Source organism: Colius striatus, chromosome 3 (genome assembly GCF_028858725.1).
Source record: "Colius striatus isolate bColStr4 chromosome 3, bColStr4.1.hap1, whole genome shotgun sequence".
In the NCBI taxonomy this organism is placed as follows: Eukaryota; Metazoa; Chordata; class Aves; order Coliiformes; family Coliidae; genus Colius; species Colius striatus.
In genome coordinates, this window is record NC_084761.1 from 852601 (window position 1) to 872875 (window position 20275).

The 20275-nt window shown below is 61.4% G+C and overlaps 1 protein-coding gene across 3 annotated transcripts in view; it reads right to left on the minus strand.

The window, feature by feature from the left end:
* Positions 1-3219: 3219 nt before the first annotated feature.
* RAB11FIP3 (RAB11 family interacting protein 3) overlaps positions 3220-20275 on the minus strand; it is a 76444-nt gene continuing 59388 nt past the window's right edge. For 2 of the 3 annotated variants that reach the window (XM_061993637.1, XM_061993636.1), the window contains 9 exons: positions 19799-19834; positions 15591-15684; positions 13260-13363; positions 11356-11496; positions 10050-10131; positions 8156-8293; positions 6901-7056; positions 6433-6573; positions 3220-5705 (listed from right to left, as the gene is read on the minus strand). In XM_061993637.1, coding sequence (XP_061849621.1) covers positions 5592-5705; positions 6433-6573; positions 6901-7056; positions 8156-8293; positions 10050-10131; positions 11356-11496; positions 13260-13363; positions 15591-15684; positions 19799-19834 — 1006 coding nt within the window. In that variant the 3' untranslated portion in view covers positions 3220-5591. The remainder of the gene's footprint in view (positions 5706-6432; positions 6574-6900; positions 7057-8155; positions 8294-10049; positions 10132-11355; positions 11497-13259; positions 13364-15590; positions 15685-19798; positions 19835-20275) is intronic. The other variant, XM_061993635.1, reaches the window with a different exon arrangement.

The window sequence follows — 20275 nt, forward strand, 5'->3', positions numbered from 1 at the left end:
GCGGCTCAGCCCGGCTCGGGACGGGACGGGACGGCGCCGGCTGCCCTCGGCGGGGAGGGGAAGGAGGAGGGAACCGGCGCGGGGGAGAGGAGGGAGGGAGGGACGGAGGGAGGGGAGGGGGGAGGTCCCGCCCCGGACCGACCCCCGGAGCTCCACCGCCCCCGGCCCCGCCGCTCTGATTCCCCATCACACCCCGTCGGGGCCCAAGGCTGGGGGATCCCGGGCAGGCTGGGGGGCCCCGGGCAGGCTGGGGGGTCCCGGGCAGGCTGGGGGGGCCCCGGGCAGGCTGGGGGGGCCCCGGGCAGGCTGAGGGGTTGCAGGCAGGCTGGGGGGACCCGGGCAGGCTGAGGGGTTGCAGGCAGGCTGTACCCCGCAGGCTGAGCTCCCTCAGGGGGTTGCAGCAGCAGGAGGATGCGCCGGTGCAGGCAGCGCTGCCGGCCGTTGCCCCTTTGCCAGGCGGGTGGGGTGTTTGCTGGGGGGGGGACTGTCCCTGCCAGGGCTCCCGCCCCTCACCTGAGCTGCTGGAGCATCCCTGGGGAACAGCTTCAGAGAGCTGTGCTCCCCGTGGGCATCGCGGCTGGTCCTGCCCAGTGTCCCAGGGGAGGGTCTGCAGCGGGCTCAGGATGGGGGGCACCATGCACCCCCCTCCCACTCCCGCTGCCAGGGGAAGGAAGAGCAGCTCTGTGCTCCCAGCGCCCTGAAGCACAGAATCCCACAGTCATTTTTGGGCTGGGAAAGCCCCTGGAGCTGCAGAGTCCCAGCCCTGCCCTCCCCCTGCCCAGCCCAGCCCTGACCCACAGCCCTCAGCACCTCAGCCCCACGCCTTTGGGATCCCTCCAGGGCTGGGCACTGCCCCAGCTCCCTGGGCAGCCTGGCACAGGGGCTCACACCCCTCTCAGGGAAACAGTTCTGCCTCAGCTCCAGCCTCAGCCTCCCCCTTTCCTCCTGTCCTGTCACTTGTGGCTGGGGAGCAGAGACTGTCACCACTGACACGCCACCCTCAGCCACAAGCTCCTGTCAGGGTGTTCAGAGTGTGATCAGGTCTCCCCTCAGCCTCCTCCCCTCTCCTCTCATGGCTGGTGCTGGCACGGTGAGAAGCCAGGAGGCACCCAGCCAGGGTGCCAGGGAGCCAGCCTGGGTGCCCATGGCAATGCACCCCATGCCCACCCCAGGGCTGCAGGTGCCCAGCACCGATGTCCCCACTCTGGGAGGCACCAGGACCCCAAAGGGGGTGGCCAGAGCCCCTGGCACCGCAGCCAGCAGCCAACCCCCAACCCCTGCCCTGAGCCTGACGCTTCCCCTCCTGCCCTGGCAGCACCTGGGGCTGGGCAGCAGCGTCAGAGCAGCGGGGAGGGAGCAGCTCAGCTTCCCCAGGGAGTTCTGCAGCCCCACAGACCTCTGAGCCCGCTGCAAACAGAGGCACTGAGATGCAGGCAGCTCATTCTCCCCCCATCAGCCGTAGCCCAGAGCCACGTCCCTGCTGGGCAGTGCCAGAGCAGCTCAGAGCTGCTCCACATCTGCTCTGAGGGATGTGACTTGCACAGAGCTTTAGGGCTTTTCTGGAGCTGCTTCCAAGAGGCTGGGGAGGTTTCAGGACACTTGCAGGGCTCCTCAGAGGACGTGCAGAAGAGCCCGAGCGCTTCTGAGCACACAGAGAGTTTCTGGATGAGTTTTGGAGTGGTTTTGGAGCCTCTTCGGTGTCCCTCGGGGCTGGGGGCGATTTTAGGGCGTCCCAAACGGTTTGGAGGAGCTCAGAGATGTTCCTGCAAGGTTTGACTGCTGCTGAGAGCCAGGAAGGGCCAGAGGAGTTTCAGGGCCTTTGGGAGGGTGTTGGGCACTTGAGGCTCCGAGTGCTGCAGAGCTGGTACAAGATCCTTTGCTTATGATCCATTCTGAGCTATTTCAAGGAGTTTTCAAAGAGTCAAGAGGACTTGAAGAGCTACTTTGAACCCCTCCAAGCAGTTTGAGCATCTTTTAGGGCTGGCTGGAAGAGCCCAAGAGCTATTTGAGCAATTCAAGTGCCCCAGAGCTGCCCAGAGGTCCGTTCTCCCATCGCCTGAGCTGCTCAGAGGCAGCTCACAGCTCCTTGCAGCGACCCAGCACCTCCAGAGCTGTCCACTTCCCTCCTCTCTGGAGCACCTCCAGGGTGCTGCAGGCTGAGCTTTTCAGGGGAATCTTTAAAGGATGCTCTTGAGAGGCCTTTAGGGAAATCTGGGTGCACGCTGGAGCTGCTTAGAGGGGTACAGAGCAGCTCAGGGTGCTATGGAGGTGCTATGGAGCAGCTCAGGGATGGGCTGGAGCAGCTCAGGGATGGGTTAGAGCAGCTCAGGGATGGGCTGGAGCAGCTCAGGGATGGGTTGGAGCAATTTGGGGTGTTTCAGAGAGCTCGAGAGCATGTTGGAGGTATTTTCCAACACAGAAGCACCTGGCTCTTCACAGCAGAGCTGAGAGGGTGTTCTGCAGCCTCGAGCCCTTTGGGGCAGTTTACCAGGGCTGGGAGGAAGTGGGAGAAGCTTAGAGGGGCGTGGAGCAGCTTAGCAGGGCAGTTCGGAGCATTTAAGGGATTTTTAGGGCTGCTGGGAGGGGTTTAGCACAGTGCAGGGTGAGGGAGAGCCTCCCTGTCCTACCCTGGTGCAGACCTGAGGACCCAGTGCTGAACCACAGCCTGGGCTCAGCCTCCCCAAACCCTCCAGGGCAGCAGGAAGCCCTTGGGAGGGGACAGGATCCCCCTCCCCCTGACCTACTGAGAAGCAAAGGGTGAAATCCCCCCCTGCAGAGCTCACAGAGTCACAGGAGCTGGAGGGGAGCTGCAAAGCTCAGCCAGTGCAACCCCCTGCCAGAGCAGCAGCACCCAGAGCAGGGCACACAGGGACTCATCCAGCTGGGCTGGGATGTCTGCAGAGAAGGAGCCTCCACAGCCCATCTGGGCAGCCCCTGCCAGTGCTCCCTCACCTCAATAGGGAAGAAACTCTTCCTTGTGTTGCTTTGGAACCTCTTCTGTTGCAGCTTGTTGCCCCTTGTCCTGTCATTGCCCATCCCTGAGCACAGCCTGGCTCCATCCTGGCTCCCTTTGGGCTCAGCACCTCTGCAACCAGCCAGGCCCAGCCTCCCCTCTCCTCATCCCCCCACGAATCAGGGGGGCACATCCCCTGGGGCTGGGGCACATCCCCCCAACCAGCCCAGCCCAGGAGCCTCCCCTGTGCACAGAAGAGCTGCAGGCAGGATGGGAACAGCCTTTAATCTGACAAGAACTGGTACATCATTTAAGACAACACTGTTTTTGCCTCGTTGTTGGGGGTTCCTCCCCCCTCCCCTGGGCAAACAGGAACGTTTGGGGCAACTCTCAGCTTCCTTTTGCCTCTTTCCCCTCTTTCCCTGCCACTTGCAAGCGTGGCCAATGTGCAACTCAGTGCTGTTTGCTTCACACTCGCTTTTCCCTGGTGCTTATTTACAGTTACAGTACCTCTTGGTGAGAGACAGCAAAGGAAAACAACCCAACCCCCCCCTCCACCCCCCAGCCAGGATGGTTTGAGAAGTGGGGATCCAGGACCCCGTGTGGACAGAAGGCAGATGGCCTGTATTTATAGCTCTGTACACGTCTCTATATATTTATATAAGCTTTGTGTATACACAGATACATTTCTCTCTTCTTTAAAGTGTTAAAAAAATGGTCAACCTCCATTCTATAAAAATACCTACTCTACAAGGTAGAAAAATGTCCCCCTCTCCGTGTTTTACACTGATTTACACCCAAAGCTTCTCTGGAAATGTACAGTAACGTGGCTTCATCCCCTGGGCTCGGGGCAGGGAGGGGAGGGGGGGCCCAGGGAGGGCTGGGGGATGCCCCCTGCCCCCCTTCACCACAACGTTATGGGGGCTGCTTCCCCCAGCCCTGAGGCTGTGTGTGGGGGGAAGATGTGGAGCACCCAGAGGTGATGTCCATAAAGAGAGGCTGGAGGAGGGGAGGTGGCAGCCCAGCCCCTTCCCCAGCCCAGCCCCTTCCCCAGCCCAGCCCCTTCCCCAGCTCAGCCCCCCGGGGACCCCCCAGCAGGGACTAAGGCTGTGGCAGCTGCCACGTGCCCGGCTCGGTGGCACCCTCGGGGCGCTGTGGGGGGAGCTGGGGACACAAGGGCTGTGTGTGGGAGCCTTCTGGGGAGCAGCAGCACCCAGCAGGGGCCCGGGCAGCCCCTGGGGCTTTTGCTTCCAGGTCCAGGCAGCCCCTGGGGCTTTTTGCTTCCAGGTCCAGGCAGCCCCTGGGGCTTTTTGCTCAGGCATCCCCTGGGGATTTGTGTCTCCAGGCCCAGGCATCCCCTGGGGATTTGTGTCTCCAGGCCACTCTGGCATCTCTAAAACCTGACAAGCAGGAAGCAGCAGCTGCTCTTTAGGGCCCGACACATGTACCCCAGGGTTGGGTCCTCAGGGGCCACTTGTGCCCCCAACCCAAAAGCTGTTGGATGTAAACATGGCTTTTGTTTCCCAGGGGGCTGCTGCTGTTGGATTCTCTGCTCTCCTGCCCCTGGGGTCTGAGGCAGGGGCTGAACTTGGAGGGGCTCCCCATCTGCAGCCCTGGCAGCGGGCTGTCCCTCAGCTGCAGCTCTCCCCAGCACAGCCCTGCTCAGGGGGCAGGGAATGGCAGCTGGGGAGGTGAAGGCAGAGCTCAGCCCTCCCCAGGCCGTGGGAGCCGAGGAGGAGCCCAGTTGCAGTGCAAGGCCAGGAGGGGCTGCCTCCCCCCACTGCCCCCAGCCCCAGCAGCTCTCCAGGCCCTTGGCCCCGGGGAGGAGGGGGAAGGGGTGCCAGGGGGAAGGCATGCCAGGGCCAAGGAAGGAAGGAAGGAAGGAAGGAAGGAAGGAAGGGAGGTGTGCCCAGGGGAGAGAGCCACGGGCAGCGAAAATAAATAAGGAGGCGGGTGCCAAAGTGCGCTTAGAGCCCAGCCCTGGAGTGGCAGCTCTGCCCCTTCCTGCTGCCCCTCTCAGCCCCTCCTGCAGCAGGGGCTGGCAGGGCAAGGGTTAACTGTGCCAGCCCTCAGCTCCTCCTGCAGCAGGGGCTGGCAGGGCAAGGGTTAACTGTGCCAGCCCTCAGCCCCTCCTGCAGCAGGGGGTGGCAGGGCAAGGGTTAACTGTGCCAGGCTGAGGAGGGGCATTTGCATTAAGTTAATTACAATAAACCACCAAACCAGCAGCAGCAGCAGCACCTGGATGAGCTGGATGATCCCTCCCTGCTGTGCCCCGGGGCTGGGGGAGTGTGTCGGGGACACTTTGGCAAAGCAGCCCCCGGGGCAGGAGGGAAGGTCCCGTGGGACCCTGGTCCTGTGGGACCCTGTGCTGCCAGGCTCCCGAGGCCAGCCCAGTCCCCAGCCTCAGGGCAGGTGCCTCCAGCCCTGCAGCTGCCTCTGTTCCTTCTCCAGGTTCCCTTTGACACCCCCCAGCACCGGGAGGGTTCCAGGTTGACAGAGTCAGGCGACAGAAGCCTCGCTGCTGGGGTTCTTCTCCCCCAGTGGCCTGAGGTGATGCTCCCTCGGGCCTCCATCAAGAGCAAAGCAGTTTGCAGTCCCTCCTCGTCCTCTGGCAGCAGCAGCTGCAGCCCTGCTGCCCTTACTTCACCTCCAGGATGGAGGGGTTGGTCTCCATGATGGCCACGATGATCCTGTCGATGTAGTCCTGCAGACGGAAGTTGATCTCCTCTTGCTTTTGAATTGCTTCCATCAGCTGCAAAGGAGGGAGGGAGGGAGGGAGTGAGGAGCTGCCTGGGGCTGCCCTGGGGCCTCTCAGAGCTCTGTGCACACCCCCAGAGCTTTCCTCACGCCTTCACTCTGCCCTGGGATGTTCCTGGCCACGTGTAAGCAGGCATAGAAAATGCCCTGAGCTGCTGGCTCTGCTCACTCCTGACCCTCCTCAAGCTTTCAGCCACATGGGACCCTGCAGAAAGCAGGAGAATCCCATCTCTGGGCCCCCAAAACCTGCAGCTGCATCACTTGGGGGTCTGAAAGGTCTAGTTCTGATGCTGATGTGGGCTCACAGAGCAGCACCTGGGGCAGAGCCACTGGGCTGGGAGGACACGGGCCAGAGAAGCCTCTGCAGGGCAGGTGCCCCAGCTCTCTGGGGCTTTAGGGCAGCTACAGCCAGGCACAGCCCAGGTACAGGCAGCCAGACACTGCCCAGGCTGCAGTCTGTCCCAGGAAGGGGAAAGCTGATGTTCCATCAGCAGGTTGAAAGGGAGCAGCTTCCCCTGTTCCCTGGAAGGAAGGCTGGCAGGCAGGGGAAGTCCTGCAAGCTCTTCCAAGAGCTGTGTGGGTATTGCTCTGCTCACAAGAGCTTTGCAGTCAGTTCTGGGAGCGAGCAGTACCCCAGGCAGGGCCCTGGGCTGGCTGGGAGGAGACTCACCAGCCCCCCAGGAAGATGTGGTTTGGGGTGAGCTGCACACCAGGGCACCCACCTCGTCTCTGGAGACTGAGCTGATCTCTGCTGCCAGGGATTCAGAGAAGGAGGCTGAGAAGAGGTTCTTGGCTCCCTGGATGCTCAAGTTAATGATCTGTCCGTTCAGTTCATCGTTCTGCTCCTTCAGGTTCCTGTTATCCTGGTCACAAACAGACAGAGCAGGAGCTGCTGAAGCATGAGGTGCCCTCAGAGCAGATCCAGCTGGGGAAGGCAGAGCCAGGCCTCCCTCCCTCCCTCCTTCCTCCCAGGCAGCAGCTCACACGGTGCTGGGACAGCACAGGGTCCCAGCAGAGCCTGGAGAACCTCTGCAGGGGATGTGGTGGGGAGATGCAGGGACAAGGCAGTGACAGCAGTGTCCCCACCGTCCCTCGGGGCAAAGAGCCAACCCAGGAGAGCAAGACAGCAGGAGGCTGCTGGCTGCCTGGGTCAGGGTCAGCTCCTGGGTCAGGGGCTCAGCTGTGCCTACCTGCTTCAGCTGCTTGATCTCCTGCTCCAGCTCTGTCTCCCGTGTCCTGCTGTTGTACTCCTGCAGCCCCAGGCTGCTGCTCCTGCCACGGCGCTGCTCTGCTTCCAGCTTGAAGAGCTGCAGGTGCTCCAGCTGCTTCCTCAGGTCCTCAATGAGCTGCAGCACCAGGGAACGGGACAAGGAGTGCAGCAGCTCACCCTGGCTGTGGCTGCTGGGCTGTGCCCAGACAGGAGCAACCCCAGCAGCAGGGTGAGCAGCCCCTTTCTGGGGGGACACAGCTCCCCCTTCCTCCCCTGTGCCTCCAGCAATCAAGAGAGGGGGGAGCTACTGGAATCCAGGGCAGCAGCTCTGGGAGCCCTGGGGACAGGGGCTCTGGCTCTGCAGCACCAAGGGGCAGCTCCCCCCAGCTCCAGTGCTCAGAGTCCCCTGTGCTCTGAGCATCAGGGCACTGGCAGCCCCTGCCAACACCACGCCAGCCCTGCACCAGCCTCCAGCTGGAAGGAGCAGCCACAGGGGCCTGGAGGAGGCTGGGAGAGCTGTGCTGCTGCACATGGAGCTGGCAGCATTCCCCCCACGGCCTCACACCCCTCTCCTCCTGCTGCCTGCTGGCTCCATGTGCTGCAGGGCAGCACCAGCCCTGTGGGAAGGGGCTGGGGAGGCACAGCCTGGGGGGGCTGCAGCTGCAGACACACTCAGCCAAACAAGCACAGGCAGAAGAGACTGAGGGTACCCAGCCAAGCTGCAGGCCCAGCTTTCCCTGCCCAGGCAGGACCCAATGCTCCAGTTACACCTATTTTTGGAATCACAGAACTGTTTGGGGTGTTAAAGCCCCTGAAGCTGCTGCAGTCCCAGCCCTGCCCTCACCCTGCCCAGCCCAGCACTGACCCACAGCCCTCAGCACCTCAGCCCCACGCCTTTGGGATCCCTCCAGGGCTGGGCACTCCCCCAGCTCCCTGGGCAGCCTGGCACAGGGGTGACACCCCTCTCAGGGAAACAGTTGTGCCTCAGCTCCAGCCTCAGCCTCCCCTGGGGCAACTCCAGCCCCTTTCCTCTCATCCTGTCACTCATTACTGACCCCCAGCTCCCTGCAGCCTCCTGTCAGGGAGTGTCAGAGAGTGCTGCTGGCTGCCCTCAGCCTCCTCTTCTCCAGGCTCTCTCCAGGCTGGACAGGCTGCCAAGGCTTCCCCACACAGCCCTGATGTGGGGGCCCTGCAGGGAGCCCCAGGGCTGTGCTGGGGAACTCAACTCTACTTACCTCCTGTGTCGACTCCTTCTCCTTCTGAAACTGGTGCCTCTCCTGACTCAGTTTGTCCCCCATCTTCCTCTTTTTCTCCTGCTCCTCTGAGAGTTGCACAGTGAGATCCTCAATCTCATCCAGCAGCTTCTGCTTCTCCTGTAGGGACAGGAAAGGAAGAGTCACAGGGTCCCTCTGCCCTGGGCACTGCTGGGGCTCTTCCCCCTGGCTGAGGCACAGGGAAAGGCTCCTCTCACTGACACAGCCAGAGCCTCTACCTGCTGGGATTTCATGTAGTGTCTGAGGGTTCTGGCAGCAGCAGGAGGGGCCAGGCACCAACACAGCACTGCTCCAGGAGAGGCTGTAGGAGATGACTCCAGAGTCAACACTCAGGCAAATGTCCAGGCAGGGGGTGCTGGTGTGGGCCAGGGGCTGGGGCAGCACAGGGCCAGGGGCAGATGGCAAATGCTCAGGCTCCTTATGGCTGCACTTCAGAAAAGCCAAGAACCCAAGATGTTAAGCTGCTCTAGGGATGCTCATTGTCTGTTTCAGAAGGACTGACCCAAGCAGGGAAATGACCTGCTCAAGCCAGGGTGCAAAACACAGAGCCACAGAGTCGTTCAGGTTGGTAAAGCCCCTGGAGCTGCTGCAGTCCCAGCCCTGCCCTCACCCTGCCCAGCCCAGCACTGACCCACAGCCCTCAGCACCTCAGCCCCACGGCTTTGGGATCCCTCCAGGGCTGGGCACTCCCCCAGCTCCCTGGGCAGCCTGGCACAGGGCTGACACCCCTCTCAGGGAAACAGTTGTGCCTCAGCTCCAGCCTCAGCCTCCCCTGGGGCAGCTGCAGCCCATTGCCTCTTGTCCTGTCACTGCTGACTGGAGAATACATGCAGCCCAGCTCTCCTGCTCTGTCCCTTCTTATACTCAAGGCCTTGGCTGAAGGTTGGAGCTGGCAGGTAAAGCTTGTCCCTTGGTGATGCCAACGGGGCTGTACTGCAGCACCCTCCTGCTATGGTCACCCCACCAGCAGCAAATGCAATGCTGAGCACGAACCCCTGACAAGGAGCAAGGCAGCAGAGGTCAGCCCAGCTTCTCTCCTGGGCAGGGAGGGGCAGCTGCTGGCCCTCCCCCTCCTCACTGAGCCCATGAACTGTGCAGGAAAGCAGCACAGCTCTGCAGGGGGACACAGGGCTCAGCCCCAGCTTGGTGTGGCTGAACACACCGAGGCAGGGGACTCACCCCCAGAGCCACTCAGCAGTTCATTGGGGCTGTGTCAGGTACAGATGGAGCTGCAGCACTCTCTCAAGGACTTGGAGGGGATGACATGCCTGAGGCCTCCAGCTGTGCAGAGGGGTTTGTTTTCCCTTTAAATGCTAAGGGTGCATCTGCCCCAGGCGTGAGCAGACACTGAACCCAGCCCTGTACCAGACACTGCCTCTGTAAGGCCCCTTCTCTCCAAAAACAAGCCTCCCACCCAGGAATGGTGAGCAGGGCAAGAGGCAAGAGCAGCTGGGAGATAACACAGTGCTCTGAGACCACTCACAGATCCCTGCAAGGGCGTATGTGCCAGCTGGAACAGGTCTGCTCCTCTTCCTCCCCTGCAGCTGGGACGGGGACAAGCTTCCACGAGAGGGCACGAGTCCCCTGCCAAGCAGCCAGCCAGAGCTGCCACCCTGAGATGGATCAGGGGGCTGCTAATCCCAGCTCCCAGAGCAAACCCCGGGGCCTGCAGGGGGAGTGGGAGGGGAAGCTCTGGCCCGAGGTCTGCAGGGACCTCTGCAGAGGCAGCCGACCGGCTCCTCCCGTTGAGCAGATCTCACTTGGGCCCTTTGTCTAAGGGAGAATTCCAGCTGTACCGTGTGAGGAACCCAGAGAGCCAGCTGGGCTGGGGACCCCCAGCACACACAGTCCTCACCTCCTCAAGTCTCTCAATGCTGGCTTTTAAACAAGGGACACAGGACCTGAGCTCGCTGTTCTCGTCATCCAGCTGCTGCAGCCTGCAACGGGAACGAGACGGGTAAGAAACACCCCCAGAGCCCAAGTGCAGGGCACTGGGCTGAAACATCACCAGCAGCATCAGACCAGGCCCTGCTGAAGGTGAACCAGCTGGGATCTGTCTTTGCCAAGCCCACCCTGAGCCCCCACCATCGCTGGTGCCAGGGGAACAGGCAGGGCACAGCCAGCAGCGCTGGGGATCCCACCACAGACCCAACCCAGCTGCTTCTGCCCGTGCTGTGACACCAAGCTGCTGCACCAAGAGCTTCAGCTATGAAGGACACCCTTGGACTCAGCAGCCAGATGTCTTATGGTGCTGTGCTGCCAGCCCAGGCTCCTTTGCAAACCCTGCAAGCAAAGGAAGGAGAAGGGCTGCCTCCTGCTCTCCTACTTCACACTGACAAGACCAAACAGTCTAGTTGCTGCCAGCTCAATGTGTTGTGCTGCTGTGGTTTTTAAACCAACAAGTGGAAGAGTAAGAGCTGTGTGCTTGCAAGCTCAGCTGCAGGCTCCATCCCCAGCACAGGGACTGGGCCAAGGGACAGCAAAGGGCGAGTTCATGCCAGGAGAGAGCTGCACCACGCTCAGAGGCAGCACATCTCCCAGAGCCTGGCATCCACAGGGCTTCTGACAAGTCTGCTGCTCAGTGCCATGCCCCTCTCAGTCAGGCCCAACACTAATCTCCAGACCAAAGGTTTCCTCAGTCTCTGGGCAAGTCTCAGCACTGGGCACCCAAAGCAGCCCCACTGCCTGGGCAGAGTCAGAGCAGAGGTCTAGAGAGCTTCAGAGAAGCTTCAGTGCTGGGGCTGGCAGGGCCCTGCAGAGCTGCCCCAGCCCCTGCTCCAGCAGCTTCCCTGGGCTCAGGGGGCACAGGAACGTGTCCAGGCTGTGTCCCCACCACTCCAACCCCCACTCTGGGATTCTGGGGTTCCATAAATGCAACAGAGCCACTGAAATGAAGCCTGACAGTAGGTTCAGAGAGGGGCTTGACTCTGGGATGGAAGCAGGACAAGCAGCCAAAACCCAGGGTTTAGAATGACTTCAGTTACAGCTTTAAGCAAACCCAGCACAGCCTGTGTCCCCAGAGGCTGAGCTGGGCAGGCACAGCCCAGCTGCACCCTGCAGCCTGTGTCCCCAGAGGCTGAGCTGGGCAGGCACAGCCCAGCTGCACCCTGCAGCCCGTGTGCCCAGGAGCCCTGTCACCCTCCACCCTGCCCCTGCCCCACCTGGCCTGCAGGTTCTCAATCTCGATGCTCTTCTCCCTCTCCATTTTGCTCAGTAGCTCCCTCTGCTTCTTGATCTCCTCCAGGAGGGTTTGGTCAGCTCTCAGCTCCTGCTCCTTCAGCTGTTCCTCCAGAGCATTTGCCCTGCAGGGAGGGGAAAGGGAGGCTGAAGTTCCCCAGCTCAGCCCCAGCCCGCTGCCGTCCCTCGGGAGGGATGAGATGCTGTCCCCAGCCCTTCTCTCACCCCACAGCAGAGCTGAGACGAGTGGACTGCAAAACTGTGTGAGCTCTGGGGGAAACTGCACCCATCACCATCTCCAGCAGATGCAGAGGGAAAGCAACAGGGCCTGTGAAGCCCTCCTTCAGCACAGCCCAGCGTTCTGAGCTCCTTTACCCTGCCCTGAAGTAGCCTCACTGCCCAGAGAAGATCACAGCCTCAAGCCTCCTCCTTCTCATGTCCCCAGCAAAAAGTATGAGACCTACAGGTCCATCTCCTCTGTGTGCTGTCATTGCTGCCTGGGGAGCAGAGCCTGACCCCCAGCTCCCTGCAGCCTGTCAGGGAGTGTCAGGGGGTGCTCCTGGCCCCCCTCAGCCTCCTCCTCTCCAGGAACACCTTCCTCCAGCAGCAGGGAGCAACACTCAGGGCTTTGCTCCATCAGGAGCTGACTGACACTTCTGGGCCAAGCTGCTGAAGTGAAAACATTTCCCTTGCTGCAAAGTTTATCAGGGCTTAGAGAAACCTTTGTCTGAATGGCTGGGTCCCCTGACATGATTGTTACTTAACAGGCTTACAGCCCTATAGATAAACTCCTGCTGAGCTTATCTGCCAAGGGTAAATATGCTGCTGGCAGAGAGAGAGAGGCCTGTCAGATTAGCCAAGAGGTGATTAGATCCACTGGGATGCAAAGGGCTACACCCCAGCAGGATGGGACCAGGGCTGCCCCACGGGAGCAGATCATCAGGGGCAGAGCTGTGACGTGTCCTCATGTGTCCTGCCCATCTCCCTCCAGCAGCTCTGGCCCAGGGGGTAAAGGCACTGCAGGTGATCTCAGATCTGGGCTGCAGTGGCTTTGTGTGGGCAGGTTTTGGTACTGGGGGGCTACAGGGGAGGCTCCTTTAAACAAAGAGCTGGCAGAAGCTGCCCCTGTGTGTGCCAAGGCCAGGGTCAGTCAGCTCTGAGATGGACCCAACGCTGCCCAGGGCTGATGGAGGGAAGGGCTCTGGCATTGACACGTGGGACAAGGGGAAGAAGTTGCTGTGCAGGGGCAAAACTGCAGCAGGAGGGAGGGAGAAGGTGAGAGCAACATCCCCACACACACCAAGGCCAGTGCAGAAGGAGGGGAGGAGATGCCCAGGCTCCAGGGCAGAGAGTCCCCTGTGAGCTGTGGTGCAGTCCATGGTGAGGCAGCTGAGCCCCTGCAGCTGTGCCTGGGGAGCAGAGACCCCCCTGAGCCAGGCAGGACCCCACACACGAGTGGGTGGGTGTCTGAGGGAGGCTGTGACCCCAGGGCAAGGAGCCAGGTTGGAGCAAGCGCTGCTCAGGGCCTGTGAGCCCAGAGAGAGAGAGAGGAGCCCACGCTGCAGCAGGGGAGCTGTGCAGCTGAGAGGCAGCAGCAGCAGAGCCCATCTGTGACAGACCACAACCCCTGCTCCCCATGCCCTGCACTGCTGGGGGAGGAGGGGGTGAGCAGGGAGAGGGGAGGGCTGGGGGAGCTGCTTTAACGTTCAGCTTTGACTTCCCAGCACCCAGCTCCGCTCTGACCGTGACGAACGGAACCGCGTCCGCCCCGGCCCACGGCGGCCACCGCTGAGCCGAGCTCTCCAGCCCCCTGCAGCTGAGGAGGGGCAGTGCCAGCAGGGCCTGGGGTGCAGGCAGCCCCTGAGCAGGGCTGCAGCTGCAGGCTGACCTGTGCACGAGCTGCAGGTTCTCGTGGCGCAGGCGGCCGTGCTGCTCGCCCGTGGCAGCCGAGTCCTTCTCCAGCTCCGTCACGCGCCGCTCCAGGAACAGCACCTGCGGGAGGGCACAGGCAGGCTGAGCCTCAGCCCGGGGCAGGGGCAGCTCCCCCACCCCCAGCACCACACAGCATGGCTGCAACCAGGCCTCCATTGAAAGCATCCCTTTAAAAGACCCTTTTGCACCCTGGTTTTGATGCCTCACAGGTACCAACCCAGGGCCACACGCCTCACTCTTGCTTCTCTGCATACCCTGCCTGGCCATATAGAGCCATGGAACCCTCTGGGCTGGAAAAGCCCCTGGAGCTGCTGCAGCCCCAGCCCTGCCCTCACCCTGCCCAGCCCAGCCCTGACCCACAGCCCTCAGCACCTCAGCCCCACGCCTTTGGGATCCCTCCAGGGCTGGGCACTCCCCCAGCTCCCTGGGCAGCCTGGCACAGGGGCTGACACCCCTCTCAGGGAAACAGTTCTGCCTCAGCTCCAGCCTCAGCCTCCCCTGGGGCAGCTGCAGCCCATTGCCTCTTGTCCTGTCATTGCTGCCTGGGGAGCAGAGCCCGACCCCCAGCTCCCTGCAGCCTCCTGGCAGGGAGTGTCAGAGAGTGCTGCTGACTGCCCTCAGCCTCCTCTTCTCCAGGCTCAACACCCCATTCCCTCAGCCCCTCCCCAGCCCCTTGTGCTCCAGCCCCTTCCCCAGCTCTGGACATGCTCCAGAACCTACCTGGAGGTCTGGAGGGAAAGACTGAGCCAGGGCTGGGGACAACCACCTCCTGCCTGAAACAGGACCCAAAGACCCCGAGTTCCACTGCACACACTTAACATCCCACAGAGGGAAACAATGCAGCTGGAGGGGCAGGACAGGAGGGGATCCCCCCGTACCCACACAGGGCTTATTCAGCTCTAGTTGCATTTTGATGTACTTTCCCTAAACAGAGCCCAGCTTTGAGGAGCAAAGGGGCTGGGAGTGCCCCCTCCCAGGCAGAGGCTCAGGTGGCTGGGGAAGCCCTGAGGGATGGAGCTCCTGGTCCCCAAAATCCCATTTCCAGGCAAGCAAGAGGCAAGTGGGGAGCGTGTCCTGCAGCACCCAGTGCTGCTGCCCTGGGGAGGGGAGGCAGCCACGCAGAGCTGGGGCTGGGCAGGACTCACACAGAGCAAGGGGCCTTTGCACAGGCAGCCCTGTGCTTTCCCAGGCCAGATGCCTTAAGGAACAGCCTTTATTTAACTTTTGACCTGACTTAATGTTGGGGTTTAGTTGTTTTTCCTCACAGGTGGCCTGTGCATGGTAATTCCACCCGGGTGCAGCCACACACACGCTGCATTTCTCTCACAGGCTGCTCTGTGCAGCTCTGTTCCTCATTCCACCACTGAAACCCCATTTTCAGGGAGCTTCAGGACTGCAGCAGACATTTACCCAGGCTGCAACCTCCCCTCTTCCCCTTAGCTAAAGTGCTCAAGCAAAAGCTTTCTCCTGCCCAGCTCCCACCTTGCCCCAGGATCCTTGTCTCTAATGCCCCAGGAAAGCCCTGTGGGAGCAGCACTAAAGGAGCTGCACATTGTGGCAGCAGGAGCAGAGCAAGGGCTGTGCCAGGGGAAGTCAGCCTTGGCTTCGTGGCAGGTGACTCTGCTCATCTCCACAAAGCAGAATTAGGCAGTATGTGAAGGAGAAGTGAGAAGAGGCTGCACACAGCCCCCAACGCTCCCTGAGCTGGAGGGAACGGCCCCAGCAGCTCGGGACAAGGCTCCAGTGCCACCTCCTGACCCAGCTCTGCAACGTGTGTGTGAGGAGCAGAGGCTGCAGCCCTGGGGCTGCTCAGCATGGAGGAGACAAGCCTGAGCTCAGGGGCACCTCAGCAATGCTGCTCAGTCCCCACAGGGTGGGTGTGAGGATGGGGGACACTTTGTTCTGTGGTGCCCAGGACAAGGGGTGATGGACATCAGCTGGGACACAAACAGTTCCCCTGGCACAGGAGGAGAAGCTCCTTTGGTGCTGAGGTGAGGGAGCCCTGGCCCAGGCTGCCCAGGGAGGGTGTGGAGGCTCCTGCTCAGGAGGTTTCCAACCCCAGCTGGACACGTTCCTGTGCCCCTGAGCCAGGGGAAGCTGCTGGAGCAGGGGCTGGGGCAGCTCTGCAGGGCTCTTCCAGCCCCACACTCTGGGATCCTGTGCTTCTGTCCCACTGCACCTCTGCAGCTCAGCCTGGAGTGCTCCCATCCCCCATCCTCTCCCCAGGAGGGTTCTGGGGGTCCCCCTGCCCAGCCCCAGCCTCCCAGGCCCCTGCTGCAGCTCTCACCTTGTCTGTGATGTCCTGGTCGGCGCAGTGCCGTGCCTCAGGGTCGGGCTGCTCCATGGCTGCCACAGCCAGGCTGCCGCTGTGCTGCAGCTGCCTGGAACACATGGCAGCCCGTCAGAGGCAGCATCCCTGCACGGCCCAGCCTCCCCTGCCCTCCTCTGCTGCCCTGCTCCCCTGTGGCTCTGGGGTGTGCTGCTGGGGGTGCTGGGGCCGGCTCCCTGCCCCTCCTGGGCGCCCAGCAGCCGGGTGCCGTGGCACGGGCGGGTGCCAGGGCTGGACGTGGCTGTGCCGATGGGGCTCCATCCCAGCACCCTGTGCTCCTGCTCTTTGGAAGGGGAAGAGATAAGAGCTCACTCTTTTCCTTTCTTTATGAAGGGGCAAAGGTGTATGGCCAGGCAAAGGGCAGAGGACTCTGCCCCAGCCACTGATAAGGTTAATAAGAAGGGAGGTCAGTGGGTGTAAAGGGAGGGAGGGGAGAGGAAACCCCTGAGGTGGTTATGAAACACCCCAGCCCACCTGCTGCCCCCTGGCACCATGGTCAAGAGGGAGCTAATCATTAGCAAGGCCCTGGGAGCTGTGCCCACAGCTAAAGCACAGCCCATGCAGGGGCCCATCTGCCCCTCGGGCTCCTGCCAGTGCTGCAGCTCAGCCCGTGGTCCCCAGCACAAGAACCACTGTTGCCATGGGGAGGGGCTGTTGTGTTCCAGCTCTGGGAGCCTCAGGCAGCTGGTGCCTGGAGAAAGCCCACCCTGCACTCCCCCTGCAGCCCCAGCCATGAGCAGCCTCATCTGCTGCTGCTCTGAGCAGGTCAACAGCAAAACCACAGAGGCCTCTTTGAACCTCAGGTTTCCCCCAGGGTCTGTAAGGTGGGCTCTCAAATGCACTCTGCTACACAACATGGCTCATGCAAATACTCAGGAGGCAGAACTGGCATTCTCTGAAGAGATCAGAGACCAGGGCCAGCCCCATCCTGCATCCTCACCCAGCCTCGCTCTGCATCCTCACCCAGCCCCATCCTGCATCCTCACCCAGCCTCGCTCTGCATCCTCACCCAGCCCCATCCTGCATCCTCACCCAGCCTCGCTCTGCATCCTCACCCAGCCCCATCCTGCATCCTCACCCAGCCTCGCTCTGCATCCTCACCCAGCCCCATCCTGCATCCTCACCCAGCCTCACTCTGCATCCTCACCCAGCCCCATCCTGCATCCTCACCCAGCCTCACTCTGCATCCTCACTCAGCTCATCCTGCATCCTCACCCAGCCCCATCCTGCATCCTCACCCAGCCTCACTCTGCATCCTCACAAAGCCTCACTCTGCATCCTCACCCAGCCTCACTCTGCATCCTCACCCAGCCCCATCCTGCATCCTCACCCAGCCTCACTCTGCATCCTCACTCAGCTCATCCTGCATCCTCACCCAGCCCCATCCTGCATCCTCACCCAGCCCCACTCTGCATCCTCACCCAGCCTCGCTCTACATCCTCACCCAGCCCCATCCTGCATCCTCACCCAGCCTCACTCTGCATCCTCACCCAGCCCCATCCTGCATCCTCACCCAGCCTCACTCTGCATCCTCACTCAGCTCATCCTGCATCCTCACCCAGCCCCATCCTGCATCCTCACCCAGCCCCATCCTGCATCCTCACCCAGCCAACCTCTGCATCCTCACCCAGCCCCATCCTGCATCCTCACCCAGCCTCACTCTGCATCCTCACCCAGCCTCACTCTGCATCCTCACCCAGCCTCACTCTGCATCCTCACCCAGCCTCACTCTGCATCCTCATCCAGCCTCACTCTGCATCCTCACCCAGCCTCACTCTGCATCCTCACTCAGCTCATCCTGCATCCTCACAAAGCCTCACTCTGCATCCTCACCCAGCCTCACTCTGCATCCTCACAAAGCCTCACTCTGCATCCTCACCCAGCCTCACTCTGCATCCTCACAAAGCCTCACTCTGCATCCTCACCCAGCCTCACTGTGCATCCTCACCCAGCCTCACTCTGCATCCTCACTCAGCTCATCCTGCATCCTCACAAAGCCTCACTCTGCATCCTCACCCAGCCTCACTCTGCATCCTCACAAAGCCTCACTCTGCATCCTCACCCAGCCTCACTCTGCATCCTCACCCAGCCTCACTCTGCATCCTCACCCAGCCTCACTGTGCATCCTCACCCAGCCTCACTCTGCATCCTCACCCAGCCCCATCCTGCATCCTCACCCAGCCTCACTGTGCATCCTCACCCAGCCCCATCCTGCATCCTCACCCAGCCTCACTGTGCATCCTCACCCAGCCCCACTCTGCATCCTCACCCAGCCTCACTCTGCATCCTCACCCAGCCTCACTCTGCATCCTCACAAAGCCTCACTCTGCATCCTCACCCAGCCTCACTCTGCATCCTCACAAAGCCTCACTCTGCATCCTCATCCAGCCTCACTCTGCATCCTCACAAAGCCTCACTCTGCATCCTCACAAAGCCTCACTCTGCATCCTCACCCAGCCCCACTCTGCATCCTCACCCAGCCCCACTCTGCATCCTCACCCAGCCTCACTCTGCATCCTCACTCAGCTCATCCTGCATCCTCACCCAGCCTCACCCTGCCTCACCCTGCATCCTCACCCAGCCCCACTGTGCATCCTCACTCAGCCTCACTCTGCATCCTCACCCAGCCCCACTGTGCATCCTCACTCAGCCTCACTCTGCATCCTCACCCAGCCTCACTCTGCATCCTCAGCCCAGTGTGTGTATTTAGGTTCTACAGTCCCATTTGGCACTGACATTCACAGCAAGCTCAGCAGGGCCTGAGCAGCTGAGATTTCTTGGCACTAGCAGAACCTGGGTGACCAGAATCAGGATTGAGCCCCCACCAAAAGCAAATCCATTTCCTAAAAGCCAACCTTTGGGTACTGTTCTGCAACCACAGCAGCTGCCACCAAGGGCTGGCTTTGGGCTGATCCTCAGGATCTGGCTCTGCTCTGCAGCAAAACCCCCTCATCTCTCCCCTCACCATAAACCCAACTCCAGTGCTCGTTCATGAACCAGTATTTGCTTCAGCCCACGAGTCCCAGTCCCAGAGAAGCACCTTGCAAATGCAAGGAGCCAGGAGGGCTCATCAGACAAGGCATCTCCATTCCCAGCTGTGGAATTCGAAGCTTCCCTAAGCCAGCTCTGCCAGGCACAGCCCAGAAACTAGTCCCAGAACAGGAAAGCTGGGGCCAGGCTGCTCCCTCCAAGCCTCTTTCCTGCTGGTGTTTTTAACAAAGCTGTAGAAAGTAAGAGGACAGGAACCAGGAAATGTAACATCAGGGACCTGCTTCCTTGCCAGGAGGGGAAATGCTGTCAGGGGACACTTGCTGAGCAAGGGAAGGATGGAGAAGGGGAAGGTGTGAGAGCACAGCAGGGAGGGAGAGGCGAGGGGAAGCTGCTGGCTCCTCTGCAGCATCCCTGCCCTCACCCACAACAGGCAGAGGGAAGAGCAGCAGCTGCAGAGGAACAGCAGGACAGCTACGGGCAGCCTCAGTGTATTCATAACAGCCCAGTGACGTGGGAACTGGGGGGATGGGGAAGCTGGGAGAGGAAAGGGGAGCACCAAGAGCTGTTGAGAGGGGACAGAGCAAGCCCTGCAGCTCCTCCTGGGCAGTCAGGGTTAAAAGAGCCCACGAGGAAAGGGCAACTGGCATCAGATGAGATGAGCCCACAGGACAGAAGCAGCACAAACCCCAGGGCAGGGTTATCTGCAGCCGGCCCCCCAGAACTCCCCAAAGCCCCTGAGAGAGCAAGGTGGGCTGCTCCTGCAAAGCCAAGTGCTGGGGATTACACTGAGCAAAGCCAAACAGCACCTAGACACTGGTCTGAGGCAGCTGGCTTCTTTGGGGTGCTGAGAGCTGCCCCTGGCTGGGTGCACTGCCTGGGCTGGCTTCCTAGAGACCCACCATGGTGACACTGGGGAGGAGACAGCCCAGAGCTCACGTCCTTGCAGAGCCTCCTGCCCCTCTCCACGTGCCCCCTGCAAGGAGGGGGGAAAGCTCCTACTATAGTCCTGGAAGAAAGAGCTCTGACACCAGCCCCCAGCTGACACCAACCTCCACGTCAGCACACACCCCCTGCAAACTCTGTCAGCACTGAACCCTCATTTCCCCAGTGCCCTGACACCACCAACCCCCTGAGAGCCCCCTCCCTTGGGCAGGGGAGCAGCAGCACCAGCTTACCTTGCCACCTTCTTGCTTGAGAGCCTTTTATTTGGACTGTGAAGTGAAGAGGGGAAAAACCAAATCACAACAGGAAAGAGGAAAGCTGAGAGTGAAGGACAAGGGGAAACTGCAAGGGCTGCAGGGCACGGCCTCTGCAGCACAGGGGAGGGTCTGGCATGCACCCCCCACCCCAGACACCCCCCCACAGCCAGCAGCCCTCATCACACACACAGCCAGGCCAGAGGGAGCCTCAGGGGACCTGTGCCCTGCTGCTCCCCGTCCTGAAAGCTGATCCCCAAGGAAGCTGCTAATAATAGCAGTGAGCCTGTGGGACTCAGCCCAGCACTGAGGGCACACGGGGCTCTGGCTCCTGCACCCTGCACTGCCCCAGCCCTCCTGCCCTGGCACCTGGGACAGGCCACCTCCAGCCTTCTGCACCCTGCCTGGCACCTCCAACAGACTGTTCTCACTGTTTGGCTCCTGCTGAGGCCTCAG